The 18,760-nt window shown below is 51.1% G+C and overlaps 1 protein-coding gene across 1 annotated transcript; it reads left to right on the top strand.

Moving 5' to 3' along the window:
• The first annotated feature begins 61 nt into the window (after nt 1–61).
• Nucleotides 62–18,755, top strand: MEIOSIN (meiosis initiator). The gene is made up of 13 exons (XM_043434936.1): nt 62–132; nt 5,162–5,252; nt 9,202–9,313; nt 10,572–10,706; nt 11,749–11,919; nt 13,139–13,247; nt 14,101–14,201; nt 14,911–15,066; nt 15,485–15,555; nt 16,474–16,638; nt 16,730–16,971; nt 17,822–17,911; nt 18,516–18,755. The coding sequence occupies exons 1-13, from the start codon at nt 62–64 to the stop codon at nt 18,682–18,684; spliced, it is 1,683 nt and encodes a 560-aa protein (XP_043290871.1). The 3' UTR covers nt 18,685–18,755.
• The last annotated feature ends 5 nt before the right edge of the window (nt 18,756–18,760 follow it).

Consider the following 18,760-nt stretch of genomic DNA (forward strand, 5'->3'; position numbering starts at 1 on the left):
TGTGCATTCTTCTTGGAATCCCAGAGGTCACTAATAATTCTTTCTTTTCCCCTCTTTGCAGATGTGGGATTCCAGCAAACATGTGTGTTCTCCTGAACAGCCCAGAACCAACTCCCTGAGTCCCAGTGACAGGTAAGGGCTCCCCCTGGCCCACCTCCCTTGCAGCTCTGGCCACTCTGGTAGAATGATAATAACCATAGTGTTTACTGAGCATTTACTAGTTTGCCAGACTTTTTGCTAAGCTTTTTGTTTGTATACCTGTTAATCCTGACAACAACTCTAGGAGGAAGTAGGTGCAAATATTATTGCCATTTCAAGATGAGAGAACTCTGAGGTAGCTGGCAAAGATCATCTCTAATCCTTGCAGGTTTTGACATTCTGATTTTTTAAAATGCCCTTCCTTCCTTTCTTTTATTCACGTATTTATTTTGCCATCAAGCCCCTACCAAGTGTCAGGAATCTTATAGAGAGGTTTTCCCAGCAGATGAGGGTTGGATCAGATTTCTCCCTCCAACATCTGGATAAAGAAGAGAGCCAAAGTTCATCTTATCCCTTACTTTCTTCCCTAATGACTTTTCATCTACCTATCTCTTCATTTATTAACTCCAAAAATCAGCATCCGCTTTGTTTAGGTTATCTGCTTAGGAACTGTGCTCAGAAGGAGTACATGAAGACAATGAAGAATTTCTCTCCTGCTTGCCTATTCCTCCTGGAATTCCAGAGGTCACCAACAGTGCATTCTCTTTCCTCCCTTTCCTCCCTTTTTAGATGTGGAGTCATTGTATTAATAAAGACTCAATTGCAGTTAACAGAAACTTAGCTAAAACTGGCTAAGGCATAAATGGGGATTTATTGGATCCTTTAAACAAAAAATTCTGGGGCATCAGGCTAGGCTGGTTCCAAGTGAGGGGTTAAATGATATGCCCGGAAATCTGCCTGTCTTGGCTCTGCTGTTGTCTGGGTTGGCTCTCCATTTGTGAGGGCAAGATGGCTCCTAAGCCCTTCCAGGTCCACCTTCTGCCAACCTGACAAGCCTGGCAGAGATTTTCTCCCCAGGATCCATTGACTCTGATTGGTCAAGCCTGGGTTACTACCCAAATCCTCAACCAATCCCTTGATTTCTTGATTAGACCTTGCTTCAGTGCTCCCTAATGGAAGGGAGAAGTCAAGTAATTGGTTCAGGATTTGGGTAGTAACCCAGACTTAGCTAATCAGAATCAATGGATCCTGGAAAGAGAATCTATGCCAGACTTGTCAGGTTGGCAGGATGTGGACCTGGAGTGACTGAAAGGTCTCTTGCCCTCACAAATGGTGAGCCAACCCAGACAACATCAGAGCCAAGAGTGGAAGGGGAGGTTGGGTTCAGATTCTGTGAACCACATGGACTGAGAGTGGGGGAGGGATCATTCCCCAAAGGAAATTATTACCAGAAAACAGGGGGATTGGATGTTGGTCAACCAAAAATGACAGTTTTATCAACCATAGTCATCCAATACAATACCTCCACCCCATTCTCCAACATCCCTTATACCTAAATCGTTCCAACAAATGACTGTCTACCTTCTATCTTGAACAAACCTTTCATGAGCATGCCCTTGGTGCTAAATGCCTGGACAGATCACACTTTCCAGCCAGCTCCATTTTATAAATGAATTATAAACAGGTTTGGAGAGATGAAAACACTTGTTTGAAATCACACAGCAAGTGGCAGAGCTGGGATTTCAACCAGATCTGTTTGCTTCAAAAGCTGAAGTTTATAACCAACTGTTATACTACTTCTTGGGACTGCCCCTTGCTTTCCCTCATTTTGGAGTGGCTCTTAAATTCTTGCACATGTTAAGCAAATTAGGGTCTGGGCCTTGGTTTTCACACAGCTGATATGAGAAATTTGAACTGGCTTTTTTTTTTAAGATTTTTTTGATGTGGATCACTTTTAAAGTCTTTATTGAATTTGTTACAATATTGTTTCTGTTTTATGTTTGGTTTTTTGGCCACAAGACATGTGGGATCTTAGCTCCCTGACCAGGGATTGAACCCGCATCTCCTGCACTGGAAGGCAAAGTCTTTACCAGCAGGGAAGTCCCCTGGACTGGCTCTTGATTAAAGCTCCTTCCAGCTCCTATAAAATAAAGGAACAGTGAGTGTTTAGGCTGATTAGCTCAGGGAGAAGGAAACTCAAGAATTAGAGTCATTTGCCACTTCAAAGACTGAAAGGCAATCATAAGACAGGATAGCATTCTTTAATTCAACAGTTTTTTGTTGAGCACCTACTAAGAGCCAGGTATTATTCCAGGAGCTAGGAATATAGCCAAGGCCATATATGGCTTTTGTGGGCCATAGGCAATTTTGTTTTCTTGGGCTCATTCCTTCATTAAAAACACATTAAAAATTGTCCTCTATGACAGCATTGGTATAAAGATGAATGTAATCCAAGTTGAATTATATTAATTTTTTTCTCTTCTGACTTCAAAAGAAAACACTTCGTGAGCCCCTAAAATTATCACCAGCCTCAAGCACTGTGCTTACCTGTGCCTAATGGATCAGTCAGTCCAGGATATTAGCAATAAATAAAAGGGACAAAAATGCCCGCTCTTGTGTTTATATTTATAAGGAAGAAAGAAGAAAAGAAAAGAAGAAAGGAAAAAAGAGAGAAAGAAAGATTTTGGATGCCGATAAATGATGTGGGGATGTGACAAAGAATGTGCCTGTTTAGATCAGGTAGTCAGGAAAGGCCTCTCTGGGGTTGTTACGTTTAAGCTAAAGGCTGAATGGCAAGAAATCAGCCATGTGAAAAATCAGGGCAAAGGAACATTCCAGGTGGTGGGGATGGGAAAGGCCCTGCAGGCAGAAATAAACTTGGCAGTTGAGAGAAATAGAAAAAGACCTGTGTGGCTGGAGCTGACCTGTTCCCCACAGAATCAGAGGGCAGAGCTGGGATTAGTGAGTGAAAATCATAGAGACTGTGAGGAAGACTTGTCTGAAACCAGAACCATCCAGCAAGGAAAGAAGCCCCCTTGGGAGGGAGTGCCCAATTCCCAGAGGCCCCTGTGAGCACAGCCCAGGGTCACACCTATTCAGGACTACTGCCCAGGAGAGACCTATATTTTGCAATTCCTAGTTACCCTTTTTCTCCCTCCAAATAAAAAAATTTATATTTATATGTATTATATATATATACATAAATATACACGTTTATATGTATTATATATATATATAATTTGGCTGTGCTGAGTCTTAGTTGCAGCACCCAGGATCTTTTTAGTTGGGGCATGTGGGATCTCGGTTCCCTGACAAGGGATGGAAATGGGGCCCCCTGCATTGCAAGCTTGGAGTCTTAGCTACTGGACCACGAGGAAACTCTTCTTATCCTCAGCAAATTATATAGCTGGTTCTGCTCCTAGTTGCTATTTTATGTTGTTTGTGTAACAATTTGATGAATGGATCCCTGACTGTACTGTGGGCTCTAGAAAGAGTTGTTGTTTTCTAGACTTTTATCCCTGTCACCAACCACACTTCCTGGCACACAGTTAAGGGCTCAATAAGCAGTTGCTGAATGAATGAGTGAGAATGATTCTTTCAACTTCAGAGTTTGGTTGGGGAGATAAAGAGTGTCTCCCACACTGGTCCCTCATGTCCTCGAGGACAGCGAATCAATTTCTCTCCCTTTCCACAGTGTCCAGCACAGGACCTGGCAAAGAGTATGTATCGAGGGACTTCTCTGGCAGTCCAGTGGTTAAGACACTTCACTCCCAATGCAGGGGCATGGGTTTGATCCCTGGTCAGGGAACTAAGATCCTGCATGCCACACAGCATGACCAAAAATAAAAGAGGGGGTATCAGTTTATGGGTCTGAGTAGGAATCAGAGATACATGTGTAATCAATGGAGTATGTTTGGCTTGATCCTGCTTTCAGTCAGGGAGAAAGACAGGGGAGGCTTCCTGGGGTGGGTGGCAATTGAACCAGGCCCTGAAGGAAAATGAGATAAGGATTGGTGGAGATGAGGTGTTCGGGCTTTCCCAAACAAGTAGCAGAAGTAGTGCCAGAAGTGTATAATTTGGGAGAGAGACGCCAACATCTTTGTGTCTCCATATGTCAGGAGAAAGAGGTACAGGTGTGTGTACATGGATATATTATGAATTATGGATTCAGGGATTAGATCCTAAAAGTTCTGCATCTGCTCAGGAGTTAACTTCTTTCACGCCCTTATTTATCTGTTCATTTAGCAAATAGGCACTGAGTTCCCGCAATGTTCCAGACCCTGTTCTAGGTGCCCCTGAGTCAGCTCTCAGTCTAGTGCAGGGATCAGAGAAATGCATGAGCTCAGGGTCAGGGGGCCCTTAGCAGAGGTACCTCACCTGTCCTGTGGAGTTGGGGGCTGTTGATGGGAGAGAACGAAAGGAAGTAAGAGATGAGACCAGAATGGTCAGGTGGGCCAAGCTGTGGGGGGCAGGGCTGGCATTATAAGCCATGCAAGGGTTTAAACTTGATTTTAATAATGGGATGGCATTGAGAGGTTTGAAGTACTTCTTAGGTAACTAAGGTATTCAGTCTTACGGATAACCCTCTGCACCTGAAAGAATATCCTCATTCCTTTTGCACAGATGGGAAAACCACAGACATTTTTGTGTTTCAGAAAGATCACTCCAGGGACTTCCCTGGTGGTCCAGTAGCTAAAATTCTGTGCTCCCAATGCCAGGGACCCAGGTTCCATCCTTGGTCAGGGAACTAGATCCCAAGTGCCTCAATGAGAGATTGAATATCCCACGTGCTGCCACTAAGACCCGGTGCTGCAAAATAAATATTAAAAAGAAGAAGAAAGAATGATCCCCCTGACTCTCATAGAGAGTATGGATTGGAGGAGGTCAGATGGGAGGCTGGGAGAACTATGAGGATGTCAACACACGGACTAGGGTAGGGGTGAGGGGATGGAGAGAAGGGATTGGAGGAGAAATGGGCAAAATTTGGTGACTGGGAGTTCCCTGGGGGTCCACTGGCTAAAACTGTATGCTTCCACTGCAAGAGGCATGAGTTCAGTCCCTGGTCGGGGAACTAAGCTTCTCTGAGATGGGGAATACTGGGACAGGTGGATTGGGGACTGGTGTCAGATACCAAATTCCATTTTGGATGTCCTAACCAAAACCTGTTCTTGTCCCAAAACAGGAAGCAGAGGAAAAACCACACCAGCAAACTGCAAGAGCTGGCATTGCTGCTGCCCGTGACCCTGAAGACTGGTACCAAGAAGCTCACCAAGGTAAAGGGGCTGAAGGAGAGGACGTGGATTTGGGAGGCAGATTTGAACATATCAGCAATCGGGCTGACCTCCCTTGTCCTGGGAAACCTAGACGGACACACAAACCCAGTGACAGCACTGAGATGGCAAGGGTCCTGCTCTGAGTGGGCATTTCCGGGAGTCTGTGATCTCATGACCAGAAGTCTGAGGAATTCTTTCCTGCAAAGGAGGCAGGGGGAGGGACCTCCCTGGTGGTCCAGTGGTTGAGTTCCCAATGCAGGGGGCATGGGTTTGATACCTGGTTAGGGAAGATCCCACATGCCAAGTGGCATGGCGACAAAAAAAAAAAAAAAAAAATGGGGAGGCAGGAGAGAGGAAAAAAATAGGCAAGGCACCAGGTCAAGGTCATCTCCCTGGGAGTCAGACAGTCTGGATCTGAGCCCTCCAGCTCCACACCTGCAGAACTCTGGACAGCTTACTCAGATTATCAGCCTTTCAAGCCTCAGATTTAGCTATAAATCAAGGAAAAATAACTACTCCTACTCAGAGATATTGTGAGACCAAAACTACCCGACAGCCATTACAGGGCCTGAGTAAATGTTGGTTCCCTTTCTGAAAGCCTTCTTTTGTGACTTCATTGGGATGATTTCTGAGTTCGATTCTTCTCAGAGGTTCCAGGAGAGCATCTGTTTCCTCCCCTTTTGCCAATTTCTGCACATGTGCAAGCTCAGTCACTTCAGTCGTATCCGACTCTTTACAACCTCATGGACTGTAACCCTCCAGGTTCCTCTGTCCATGGGATTCTCCAGGCAAGAATATTGGAGTGGGTTGCCATGCCCTCCTCCAGGGGATCTTTCCTACCCAGGGATCAAACCCAAGTCTCCTGACTCTCTTGCGTTGCAGGCAAGTTCTTTACCCCTGAGCCACTGGGGATGCCTTGCCAGTTTCTAGAGGCCACTTATCGTCCTTGGTTCATGTCCTTTTCAAAGCCAGCAGCATAACAGCTTCTGGTCTCTCCTCTATCTCTGCTTTGGTCAGCAGTTTGCCCTCTCTGCCTTTGGCCCTCCTGCCTCCCGCTTATAAGGATGCTTGTGATTGCATTGGGCACACTCAGATAAGCCAAAATCAAGAATCATCTCCCTATCTCAAGATCCTTAATCACATCTGCAAAGGCCCCTTTGTCATATAAGGCAACACATGCACAGGTTCCGGGGACCAGGCCATGGACACCTTTGGGGGAGGCATTATACAGACCACCACAGTGCTCAAAAATAGCTGAGAAATTTTGCCCTCTTGCCCGCTGGAGAATTTGGTGTGCACGGGCTCTATAATAAGTTCTTGGCAGGGAGGATGGAGATGGCTGAGATACAGTCCCTGCGCTGGAGGAATAACAGTCAAGTCAGGGCACAGGCAGCAGCATTCCATCACGACCAGAGGACCACATCCCCTTGGTAGAATCCTCCCCAGGTCTCAGCCCACTGTCCCCCCTCTTTTCGTGGCTGCACTGTGCAGTTTTCCAGATCTTAGTTCCCTATCCAGGGACTGAACCTGGGTCCTCAGCAGTGAAAGCACAAAGTCCTAACCACTGGACCACCAGGGAATTCTCTCAGCTGTCTTAAGGATCCCACTCCTTTCCCATTTTTATCCTCCCTTAAATTAAGTCCTGGGCCTCCTACTCTACATATGACCTTCATCCCAGTCAGTCCTCAGTCTCAGTCATCAACTAAGCGTTTGTTAGTCAACGAATGTATCAGGCTCTATGCTGGGCAGTTTCACACATTCAAGTTTATTTCGTCCTAATGATACTCTTCTGAGCCTGAATGAATATCCTTGTGCCCATTGCACAGATGAGAAAACTGAGGCTCTAAGGAGGTAAAATGACCTGCTCCCAGTGCACAGCCAGTGAGTGGTAGGTTGGAGCCAGGACCTAAGCTAATAGTCTTTGGGCTGTGTCACATTGTGTGGTGTGTGTGCTCGGTTGCTAAGTAGTGTCTGACTCTTTTCGATCCCGTGGACTATAGCCTGCCAAGCTCCTCTGTTCCTGGGATTTCCCTCAGGCAAGAATACTGGAGTGGATTGCCATTTCCTTCTCCAGGGAATTTTCCTGATCCAGGGATTGAACCCGAATTGGCAGGTGGATTCTTTACCACTGAGCCACCTGGGAAGCCAAGCATCAGTAGCCATTAATCCTTAAGTAAATTATAACTCCCTCTGTGTATCAGGTTCCCTGGTGGCTCAGACGGTAAAGAATCCACCTGCAGTGCAAGAGACCTGTGTTCAATCCCTTGGTCAGGAAGATGCCCTAGAGAAGGAAATGGCTACCCATTCCAATATTCTTGCCTGGAGAATTCCATGGGCAAAGGAGCCTGGCGGGCTACAATCCATGGACTTGAAAAGAGTCAGACACTACTGAACGACTATTATTTTATGGATCAGATTAAATATGTTTAGTGACTATCTATATTATGTTTTATGGAAAAGTTTCATGCATGTCCCTCTTGAGACCATGCTTCCTCTTTTTAAATTAATTTTTATTGGAGTATAGTTGATTTACAATGTTGTGTTGGTTTCTGCTTACAGCAAAGTGAATCAGTCATACATATACATATACATGTATCCACTCTTTTTTACATTCTTTTCCCATATAGGTCATTACAGAGTATTAAGCAGAGTTCCTTGTGCTAAGCTCCCTTGTTAGTTATCTATTTTATATATAGTAGTGTGTATATGTCAATCCCAGTCTCTCAATTTATCCCCCACTCCCGAGACCATGTTTCCTGATTTGGGGTTTGGAACATTCCTGTTGACAGTTTTGTTGTTATTCTAGGGATCCATTTCAATCAAAAAAAAATAGTTATAGGTATTCTTTCCTCACCTCCTTACCAGGCTAACTCCTTACACCCTTCGGTTTATTTTTTAAAATTTCAATGTTTTTAATTTTTTGGCCACACCACACGGCATATAGGGTCTTAGTTCCCCAACCAGGGATTGAACTCAAGCCCCCTGCACTGGAAGCACAGAGGTTTAACAACTGGACCGCCAGGGAAGTCCCCACTATTCAGTTTCAATGCTGCCACTTCAGAGAGGCCTTTTTGGACACCCAAGTCTAATTGTATCATGCTCTTTAATTCCTAATGTTTATCACACAGTCAATAATTTTATATGAATTATGAGTTTATTAAGGTCTGAGGCCCTCCCTGTATTGTAAGTTCTGTGAAGGCAAAAAAAAGTTTGTGTAGTTCACCCTCCTTGTGGCTTAGTGGCTGGTATCTTTTTTAGCTTAGTATCTCTCATGTCAACTCAGCCTCGACTTAGTGGCTGGATGGGGGATGCCCGCTGCTGCTATGGGGGAAGAGTCATTCCTTCAGTGATAACTGGCTCCATCACCTCTCCGTTCTGTATGCTCAGAATCCAGAAATCCATCAGCTACATTCTCTTACTCTCAACGGGTTCAAGGTCAATGGGAGAGAATGACACATCAACAGATAATTATAAAACAGTGTGGCAAGTGCCTTGGTGGAAACAGGCCCAGGGTGTCACAGGAGTGCTGAAGAGGGACATCTGAACAGTCTAGATGTGGGGTCAGAAGGTCAGGAAAGCTTCTGGAAGGCAGGGAACGCTGTGCCGAGGCTCAACGAACGAGAAGCCAGGGAGGAGAAGGGGCACAGCAGCCTGTGCCCCCCCAAACCTCACCAGGAGGCAGGCAGGCCTGGCTTCACACCCCAGTTTGGCCACGCCCTCTCTGTAACCCAGTGATCCCTTCAGCGCCCTGGGCTTGTCCTCATAGCTGTAACCGTTGGCTCCCTGGGCCACAGTGAGGACTGAAGAGCACAATAGGAACGTCTCTGCCCATGGCGGGTGGATTGCTGGGGTGGGGCCCCAGGGGTCCTGGAGCCTGACTGTCCCTGGTCCCCAGCAGCCTCACGTGTTCTTGAGCGCCCACTCAATCCCGTCTTTCTTTTGGGAGCAGAAGGAGGTTCTCTTGCACGTCCTGCAGTACATTCACTACCTACAGAGCTGCATCAATGTGGCCAAGGCCTCGCTCCAACTCCACACCACCCATGGGCAAGGCGGCCTCGGAGGTAAGTAAGCGCAGCCGACGTTCCCCGTGCCTGCTATGTCCAGGTTGTCGGGGATGCTGAAGTGACCTAGATGGTTCCCATCCTCCCCGGATCTCACAGCCTGGCGTGTGTCCAAGGTGCTGTGACCCCAGAGGAGGGCGTCTTGGGAAGCCTGTGGGGGGAGGGCCCTTGGAGCGGGCCTTCAAGGACAGGGGGGCACCATGCCAGGCAAACAAGAAACAATGTGAGCAGGAGCCCACAGGCACAAGAAGACACAAATGGAAGGTCTGGGAACAGGCAAGCCTTCAGGTGTGACTGGAGGGGCCGTGCAGCACCCAGATGACGTGCACAGACTCCGGAGCCAGGTCCAGACTCAGACACATGTGTCTCATGACCTAGACTGCTCTGAGCCTCAGTTCCCTCATCTGCAAAATGGACCAGTAAGAGTACTTCCTTTCTGTTTGTTGTGAGAATTAAATGAGTTAATACACGCAAGGAGTGTTGTCACACAGTGCCTGGAACATGCCAGTCGTTCTACATTGTGTATGCTGGGTGTTGTTGTTACTGGTGTGAGAAATACCCCGGCAAGAAGGGTAGGAAATGAGGCAGAGATGAGATTCTGAAGGGCCTCGAGAGCCTGGCTCAGGAGGGAGATAGGATGAAAATGACTGAAGAACTGTAAGCCAGAGGAAAACCACCATCAGAGTGGCTGTTTAGGAAGAGGTCCCTGACATCTAGTGTGGGGGACTGGTCATTAAGTAAGAAACTGGAGTCAGGGAGACCAGTGGAGACACTTCTGGGAGGGACCTAGGCAGGAGACCACAAGCAAATGTAGCACCATGGCTGAGAGCGTGGGCTGAAGAGGGTCAGTTTGGGAGATGTTCACAAAGAAGAATTGAGAGGCCTGGAGCAGAGGCCGCGGGCCACCTGGGGTAGATGCTGGAGCCCCCACCATCTTGAGGAGGTAGGGAGAGGAATTGGTTTGGGAGGGGAAGACGGGTAAGCATTTGGGAAGCGTTGAGTCAGTCTTCTGTCTGGGCCGAGGCCCGGAATGGACCTGCAGACACTTGAGTTTTCACCTATACTTCTGCCACCTGGCTGTGAAACCTCAGACAAGTCCCATCTCCTCCCAGGACCTCAGTTTCCACTTTTACAAAGTCCATCTGGGGACTGCAGCAGCCTCCCTCCCCCTGTCCAGTGGGAAGCACTGTCCAGAGGCAGGACTCAGGCTGGACAAGGGTGAGGCCATCTGACCTGCCTCCTTCTCCATCCTCTGCAGGGCTGGGTTGGAACCCTGCTGCAGGCTCCGCAAAGCAGAGACTCTCCACCCCGTCCAGCTCCCCGCATTCTCAGAAGTCCCGTCTTTGGGGAGCATGCCGGAAACCTCGGAAGAAAAAGCCAACCCGAGTGTCAGGTACAAGCCTGCAGTAGAACAGGAAACAGGAGTCCCACAGGAACGGGGCTCCTTCTCCAGGGCCGTCACCACTCCAGGGAGGCCCAGTCAGCAATCCTGAGCCTGGACCAGGCTCTAGATTCAGACATGACTCGGTTCAACTCCTCGTGCCCTCCTCTTCCTGGCTCTGAGGCCTGGGCTGGCGGCGGTGGGGGCGGGGGGCGGGTCACTCATCCTCTGAGCCTCTGTTTCCTGGTCTGGATATTGGAGTGCCTGCCACAGGGTGGTCTTCAGGATGAGGAGCCCATGTGCATACCACTCGAGTGCTTAAGTGGCGGGGCATGTAGCCAGTGCCCAGCAAATGGAATCTGCTGTCAGCATTTATCATCCCTCTGTCCTATCATCCATCCCTGGGCCAGGGCAGCAGGGTGCATGGGTGATGGAAGGACCCTGTGTGGGAGGTGAGGGTCCCAAGTCCCACCTCAGCCTTGCTACTAACTCACTACCTGTCTCTTCCCCTTTTTGAGCCCCATTTTCCATGTCTTTAAAAAGGGAGTTGGGGGACTTCCCTGGTGTTCTAGAGGTTAAGATTCCACACTTTCAATTCAGGGGGCACTGGTTCAATCCCTGGTTGAGGAACTAAGATCCTGCATGCCACATGACCTAGCTTTAAAAAAAGGGTGGGAGGAGTCGGACCTAATCAATGATTTCCAGCCCTGGCTGCACATCTGAATCACTGGGATGCTTTAAAAAATGCCCCTGCCTGTGCCTCCCACCTGAACGCTGGGCTTCAGTGATCTGGGTGGAACCTGGGCATCAGTATTTTTCAGAATTCTCAAAGTGATTCTAACATCTGGGCAGAGGAAGGGGGTATCGGACTAGATGGTCTTTATTTGAGGATCTGGGCTTACCTGAGAAGGACTGAGTGACCCAGCCAGGCAAAGCTTTGAAGCAGGTCGTTGGGGCCAGAGCAGAGTGTCTCCACCCCAACCCCAACCACCTTCTGGAGACAGTCCCCCTGCCCCCACCAGCCCTGTCTGATGCCATCTCTCTCCTCTCCCAGAACGCCAGACCCGGGCCCAGAACCCTCGTCGCTGTCTGGCCCTGGAGAAGCCTGAGAAGCTGGAGACCCCATCTCCAGACCAGAAAGGAGGAAATGTGGTGGGGACCACCACCCCTCCAAGATGCTTGGACTCCTGCAATCTCCCCAAGGCTGAGGCATCCTCATCTCAAGGTGACAGGAAGGGAGGAAGACGCCAGCTGACATGGCTGGATGTGGCTGAGAACAGCGTCCACTGTGACATCTCAAGTTGGTCTCTTTCCTCTCCACTAACTTAGCCAGTCGTTTACACACCACTGATCAGGCACCCCCTGGCGTCCTGGAAAAAGTCCTAGAAGCCGGGGATTGGACCGTGGACAAGAGAGGTGCCGTCTCTTGGCCTCTTTCCCAGTTTCCTTTTCCCTTCAGGCTCGGCTGTGGGTGTAAGGTGGGGGGCAGGATCAGTGCAGCCCTCATGTGAGGGCTGCAGTTCACAGAACTGGGGGCAAGAGTCGGGCCTCCTCCTGAGCCTCCTTTCCCTTGAAGCAGCCAGACAAATGCTCCTGCGAGCCAGCTTGCAAAGGTGTGACACCCCCAGCAGACACGGGCACGACTGGAAGGCGAGGCCTTGGGTCATCCTCTTCCTCTGCCCATTCATTCAGCCCTTCCTCCCAGAGCCTATCCTCTGGGCCAGGCCACGGGCATGGTGCTAGTGACCGCCCGGTGATCCCATACGCTCACTTCCTGAGGTCACCCATGAGTGGTGGGTGTCCCAGATCATCTGCTAATCTTGTGACCTTGGGCAAGTTTCTTTAGAGCTCAGTGCCTTCGTTTACTGAACTGTAACTGGGTATTATAATAACCACATCCTTTGGCAAAGGGGTGCTGAGTAGTATGTAAAGTGATTAAAACTATGCTGCCATGGTAAGTACTATACACTTGTTTGCTACCATCATCTTCATCATCATTACTGAACTTAAATATTTTATCTTCCTTAGAGCTTCTAATAGAGATCTAGGATTCCAGAAACCTGGGGGTGATTCAGGGTACCCTGTGGCTCAGATGGTAAAGAATCTACCTGCAATGCAAGAGACCCAAGTTTGATCCCTGGATTGGGAAGATCCTCTGGAGGAGGGAATGGCAACCCACTCCAGTATTCCTGCCTGGAGAATTCCATAGACAGAGGAGCCTTGCAGGCTACAGTCCATGGGGTCACAAAGAGTTGGACACAACTGAGCAACTAACACCTTCACTTTCAAACCTCACTCAGAGTCCCCGCCCCCAGCCTGAGGTTTTGGCTGGAGTAGGGGGAGGCAGAGGCTGTGTGAGACCCCGGCACCTCTCCATCTGTGTCCCTGTGAGCCCTGGCATCTGGCCCTGTCACAGGAGTGACCATCCCAACTTGCCCCCGTAGGCTGCTGTGTAAAAGATGATACTCAGGATTTGGGGTCTTATCCTGCTTTTGAGGCCCATCAAGGGGTCGAGACGATCCATTTTCTCAACAAGACCCCGCCTGGTTCCAGGTAAGGGAAGCTCAGGGGATATGAGTTGGGGAGCTGACATGTTCCAGGGGAATGGCTAAGGCCTGGGGAGAAATGGGGTCAATTTCCACCCTCTGCTGGTATCTGGGGTGACCACCTCTGAGGGCCTAGCTTTGCACCAGGCATTGGGAGTCCAAAGGAAAGCCCTGCTTCTTGTGTGCTGACAAGGGCCGCAGCCCCTCCCTGGCCTCCTGTCCTACCCTTCTAGCCTGTCAACACCAGTCACCCACGTGGCTTTTTTAACGCAGAGTCTTTGGTCATGTTGGGTTTTGGCTTTAGGCTGCTCCGTCTTATTGGGTAGAGCACAGATATCTTAATTTGCATTTGAGATCCTCTCTTGCCCCAGCTCACCTTGCCAGCCCCTCCCCTGTGAATCTTATCCTTACCACTAACTATTCACCACTTTGGAAGGAGGCCCACCCGTGTCCCCCTGGGCTTCTCATCCTTGGTTCCCTCTTCCAGGAAGCCTGTTCCCCTCGTCCACCTGGAAGGAACTACCCATCCTTCTACCTATCCTTCTAGCTCAGCATGGTTCTCTGTCCTGCCCTGCCCACCTTCTCTCTTCCTCCTCAAACCCCTCTCCCAGCTCTGCCCCGTGTCATCAGCTCTGATGACAGCTGGCCTCTCGTCACAAGCCCTGAAGCTCCCTAAGGGCGGGCACCTCAGCTGACTAAGGTTTCTGCCCCCAGCGCTCCCCCAGTGGTGGGCACAGAGCCATCCCCATCTTACTCCAGTGGGCAACACTGAGACACCCAGAGGGCAAGGGCTCGCTCTGTGTGCCACAGTATTTCCAGCCAGGGCCCCAGGTCTGCCTCTTGAATTCCACCTTTTGCAGGGAGAAACTGGTGTCCTATGATTCTGGCGAGGAGGTGGGCAAGGAGTCTCCAAATGCCGACCCTTGGCTTCCTGCCTGGACTGCAGAGGACAGCCCCCAAGGTGACTGAAGCTCTGTCTCTCCCCCTTGTAGGTGGGTGTGGGGCCTTCTTGGTACCTTCTTTCTGAGGATGTCCGGGGAAGGGGGCAGTGGGAGAGGGATGGATGCGCTAAGCACGGACACAGGGCACTCACTGTCCCCAGCTATCGGTTGCCATGGCAGATGTTGCTAATCAATCCGAACTTTTTCTCTTGATCCCAGAAACTACTTCAGAATCTTAATACAGAGCTCCAGCTAGCTCATATCAGTCTGTTGGATCTGGCACATCATATACATATATATATATATATATATATATATATGCCATCTCTAACATAATTCCTGGCTTCCCTGGTGACTCAGTGGGAAAGAACATGCCTGCCAAGCAGGAGAGGCGGGTTTGATCCCTGGGTTGGGAAGATTCCCCTTGAGAAGGAAATGGGCAACCTGTTCCAGTATTCTTGCCTGGAAAATCCCATGGACGGAGGAGCCTGGCAGGCTACAGTCCATGGGGTCACAAAGAGTCGGACACGACTTAGCGACTAAACCACCACCAACAACAACATGAATCCAGGCACTGCGCCTCTTAATTTCCTCTTCTAAGCACTCACAATGAGGAACTGACAGAGTCACCTTTCCCCAGTGTGGGGCACCATCTCCTCAAAGCCAGCTGCTCTGTTCCGGGAGATGACAACGCCTGACACACCCTCAAGCCTGACATTTCCTTTTCAGAGAGCCCACTGGCCCTGGGGCCTCCCCAAATTACCAATGAGATCGAGACAGACCCCCTGAAGGAGATCCTAGGGCTCAGCCCCTCCCTCTTCAGCTCCCCAGGGAAACTGCTACCTGAACAGATCCTGGAGGACGGCAGTGAGTACCTGACCCAAGGTGAGCACCCAGGGCTGGACCTGAGGTTTGGTTCACTGAGAAAGAAAAAACCCGCAGTGATGCCCACCAAGTGTGTAGCCCACTTGGTGGGCACTTGCTGGGCAGCACTGGATACCCGGGGGTGAATCCTCCCAGGACAAATCCCATCCCATCCCTGGAGCCCACAGCCTGGTGAGGAGTTGCTCCTGGCCAGCCTGGTGCAGGGGAGGCTCTGGGACCCTACAGTAGGGACCTACTCACTCTGCCCAGGCTGGAGGTCCCCCACAGGAGCTGGACTTGGACTTGGGCAGAAGAGCCCAAAGCTCACAGCCAGAGAAAGGCCCTCCAGCTATGGGGATGGCAGGACAGCGGCCTGGTGTCCCGAGAGAGGCGCTTCTGTCCCAGCCACCTTTCTGGTCTCCCTCTCTGTCCCTGACAGCTCTCTTTGAGGAAATACTGTTAGATCCTGCATCTTCACCTTCTGCCTGCATCTTTGAGGAACCACAGGAGGTAGGTGTCTGCCCACACACCCGTCCATCCTTCTTCCCACCAGTTTGATTCACTCATCCGTCCTCTTGACCTTTCAGTCACCCCCGACCCCTCAACTCAGCTGTCTGTCCATCATGCTTCTCCTGGTCCTTCCAGAGACTCACCCACCCATCTGTGCCCTAACCTACCTGCTGGCCACCAGGCGCCCTGCTCTGTGCTGGGCCCTTGGAATGAACCCCCTGTAAAGAATAAATCTAAAAGCTGCCAGGTGCCCAGAAAAGACCCCACATAATCTTATGACTGCTCTATGAGGCAGGCTCTCTTGTGACACCATTTAACCAATGAGGAAACTGAAAACAGCAGGTGACCTCTGGGATCCTCGGTGCGAAAGAGCCTCCCTCCCAGGCCCCAGAGCTGACCTCCGGAGCACTGTCTGCTCCAGCAGCTCAACCTCTGACTGACAAGAGGAGCAGCCTGGCTCTGGTCCCCAGATGGTTCTCCCTCCATGTGTGGGAAGGTGGCCCCTGCCTCAACAAGTAGCTGATTTCACCGCAGAAACAAAGAGAGACACCGTTAGCAGAGCTTTTATAAACACTGGCCTGGCCTGGCAGGGGATGTGTGGTGACACCATCGTGGATGAAACACACTCAGAGGAGTTAAAACTTGCCTAGGGTGTGCCAGCTCCCTCACAGGGGAATTGTGAGGGAGAGCCCCAGAATAGGAGACAGAAGCCCCCAGTCCACCTCTTCCCTGATCCACTGTGGGAACTGGGGAACCTTTGCTTGAACTTCTGAGGCGGTGTCTGGACGAGGCTGTTTTGAACCTGAGCTGTTTCCGATGCTCGTGTGACATCCCAGGAGAGCCGCGAGTGGGGGCCGTGAAGGGACACCACTGCCCCCCTCTGTCCATCTCTTCCTATCTTTCTCCTTCATGTCCCAGGACACGCCCCCTGAGGTCCCCAAAGACCCCTCCAACTCCCAAGACCTGTGCCAGTCCTCAGTCTCGCTGGACCACTGCTACCTCTCACTGAGTGAAAACAGCAAGGTGCCATCCAGCGCCGGCTCGGAGGACACGGACACAGACTCGGTGTGGAGGCAGCAGCAGGTGAGGGAGACGGAGAGCCATCGGCTGGGTCAGTCCAGGTCTCCTGCCCGCCCTCACCTATGTCCCCCTCACCTCTCTATGCCCCCTGCAGGACACTCAGGGTGACCTTGAGGGCCTGCAGTCCTCCAGCGACGATGGGGACTACACGTGGACCCCTACCCGGCGGGTCTCACCCCTGCCCACGGCCGGGAGGAAGGCCAGGAAGGGTCGGGCCAGCCGGCGTCCCTCCAAGTCCAAGGGGAGCAAGAAAGCCCCTGGCACCCCCCAGATGAAGAAGAAGTGTGTCAACGGCTTCATCATGTTCTGCAGGATGAACCGGAAGCAGTACATCCGGTGGGTGGGCGTCCTCTTCTGCCCTGACAGGGGCCCTGCTTCACTGTCCACCCACTCCCAGGGCTAGACCACCCGCTGCTGCTGACACGCTCGCCCGCCACACTCGCCCCTGCCTCCCCTGGCCCCGTGCATCGGAAGCAGTGAAACTCGCCTCAGACTTATGAAAAAAAGGAAATTAATTGGCAAATATTAACTTACATAATTGATATAACTAATTAATATAATTAATTACTATAATCTGAAAAAGAGGCTCCACCTTCAGCCGTGGCTGGTCCTGGGACTCCCGTGATGCTCTTGGATCTTCACCCCTTTCTGGACTCCGTATTCCTCTCGGCTTTGAGCTCCATCCCTGCTGGGCCAGGTCGGGAGCAGGCTCACCCCCACCTGGGAGCTTCAGGCTCATGTCCTGTCTCCCACCCCAGCAACCCTGTGGGAAGACAGTGCCTCATTTCTAAGATTTCAAGCAGAAGTTCTTGGGGCTGAACTTGATGGGATCTGTCAAGCGCCCAAACCAGAACAATCATTGCCAGCCTGCAGCTGGGGGCGGGGGTGGGGGAGGTCCCTCAAGCCTCAGGGGAGAAGAGCTGGTGCTCCTATCAGAGCGGCAGATGCAGATCCCGGGACACCGGGGGGCCCCTCTCCAGCCACCCTTTAGTCGAGATCCCTCCTCTGTCACCTCTGTTCCAGGGGGCATGAAAGGGAAGCCTTTCTGGGCAACACGGGAAGATCTGAGTTCTCAGATGGGAAAGATGAGGCTATGGGAGGGCCAGGGCCCCTCGTGTGGTTGGCCTTTGCCCAAGCCAGGCAGGGCTGCAGGCACCTCCTCACCTCCTCCCCACTCCTGCCACAGAGCCTGCCCTGGGACCGCATCCACGGCCGCCACCAAGGAGCTGGCTCAGCTCTGGCGGGTGATGACCCTGCAGGAGCGAAAACCATACTGGTGAGAAGCCCCTGCCCAGAAGGCGTGGGTGGTGGACACTAGGGCCCTCCCTGCTCCTCTGAAAATCATCAGAGCCTTGAGCTTCGTGATGTTGGAAGCAGGGTGGGAGTTTCCTCGGGCGGGAGATCTGGGTGTCACCAAATTTTATGGAAGAGTTGGGGGACAGAAGCAGAAGGGTGCTCTACCCCTACCTGGAGCTTAGAAGGGCAAATAGCTGAATTCTTAATTTGGATCCCCTTGGCCCTAAACTTCCTTTTCACTTTCTGCTTCAGAGTTTCTCAGAGCAGGAAACTGCGTCTTAACTCCCTGTAGCTTGGCCTCCTCCTCCTCTCCCCATCTCAACGCCCCCTCCCTCCTGAAACCCCTATTCTCCACCAACTTCAAATTCCTGCCACCTGTCCAGTCCTCAGTTGCCCCTCTCTGGAAAAACAAGCGCATGCACAGATCTTAACAGGTCTCCAAGGAGCCAGCGCTTTGCTGGTGGAGCCGAATAAAGCCCTGGCCGTCCCCAGCCCAGACCCTGGTCACTACTGAGCCCAGAGCACTGGGGGTGGGACGGAGGTGAGACGGAGGAAACCCACCCATCCTGCCACCTCTCCCCCAGCACCAAGGCGCGCAGGTTCAGCCGCCAGCACAACCGGATCGTGAAGCAGGACAGCTCCAGCAGCGAGGACGAGGACTGGGAGACCCCCAAACCCTTCTACCAGCTGTTGGCCGAGAAGGCCCGAGGCTCCCCAGACCCAGTCTCTCCGGAGTCTCCTCAGCAAGAGTGAGGGTGCCGCGCCCTCCCTTGGGCCCTGCTGCTGTTGAAACCAGGAGCCTGTGATGGTTTCCTGGGCCTCACCCCCA

This window comes from Cervus canadensis, chromosome 18, assembly GCF_019320065.1.
Source record: "Cervus canadensis isolate Bull #8, Minnesota chromosome 18, ASM1932006v1, whole genome shotgun sequence".
NCBI lineage: Eukaryota > Metazoa > Chordata > Mammalia > Artiodactyla > Cervidae > Cervus > Cervus canadensis.

What these genes read in the sequence shown, in the direction of transcription:
- MEIOSIN (XM_043434936.1), top strand. Translation starts at nt 62, where the DNA reads ATGTGGGATTCCAGCAAACATGTGTGTTCTCCTGAACAGCCCAGAACC. An exon ending in TGAGGCATCCTCATCTCAAG is followed by an intron (nt 11,920 to 13,138) that starts GTGACAGGAAGG and finishes TTGCCCCCGTAG; the next exon opens with GCTGCTGTGTAAAAGATGAT. An exon ending in CGGTGTGGAGGCAGCAGCAG is followed by an intron (nt 16,639 to 16,729) that starts GTGAGGGAGACG and finishes TGCCCCCTGCAG; the next exon opens with GACACTCAGGGTGACCTTGA.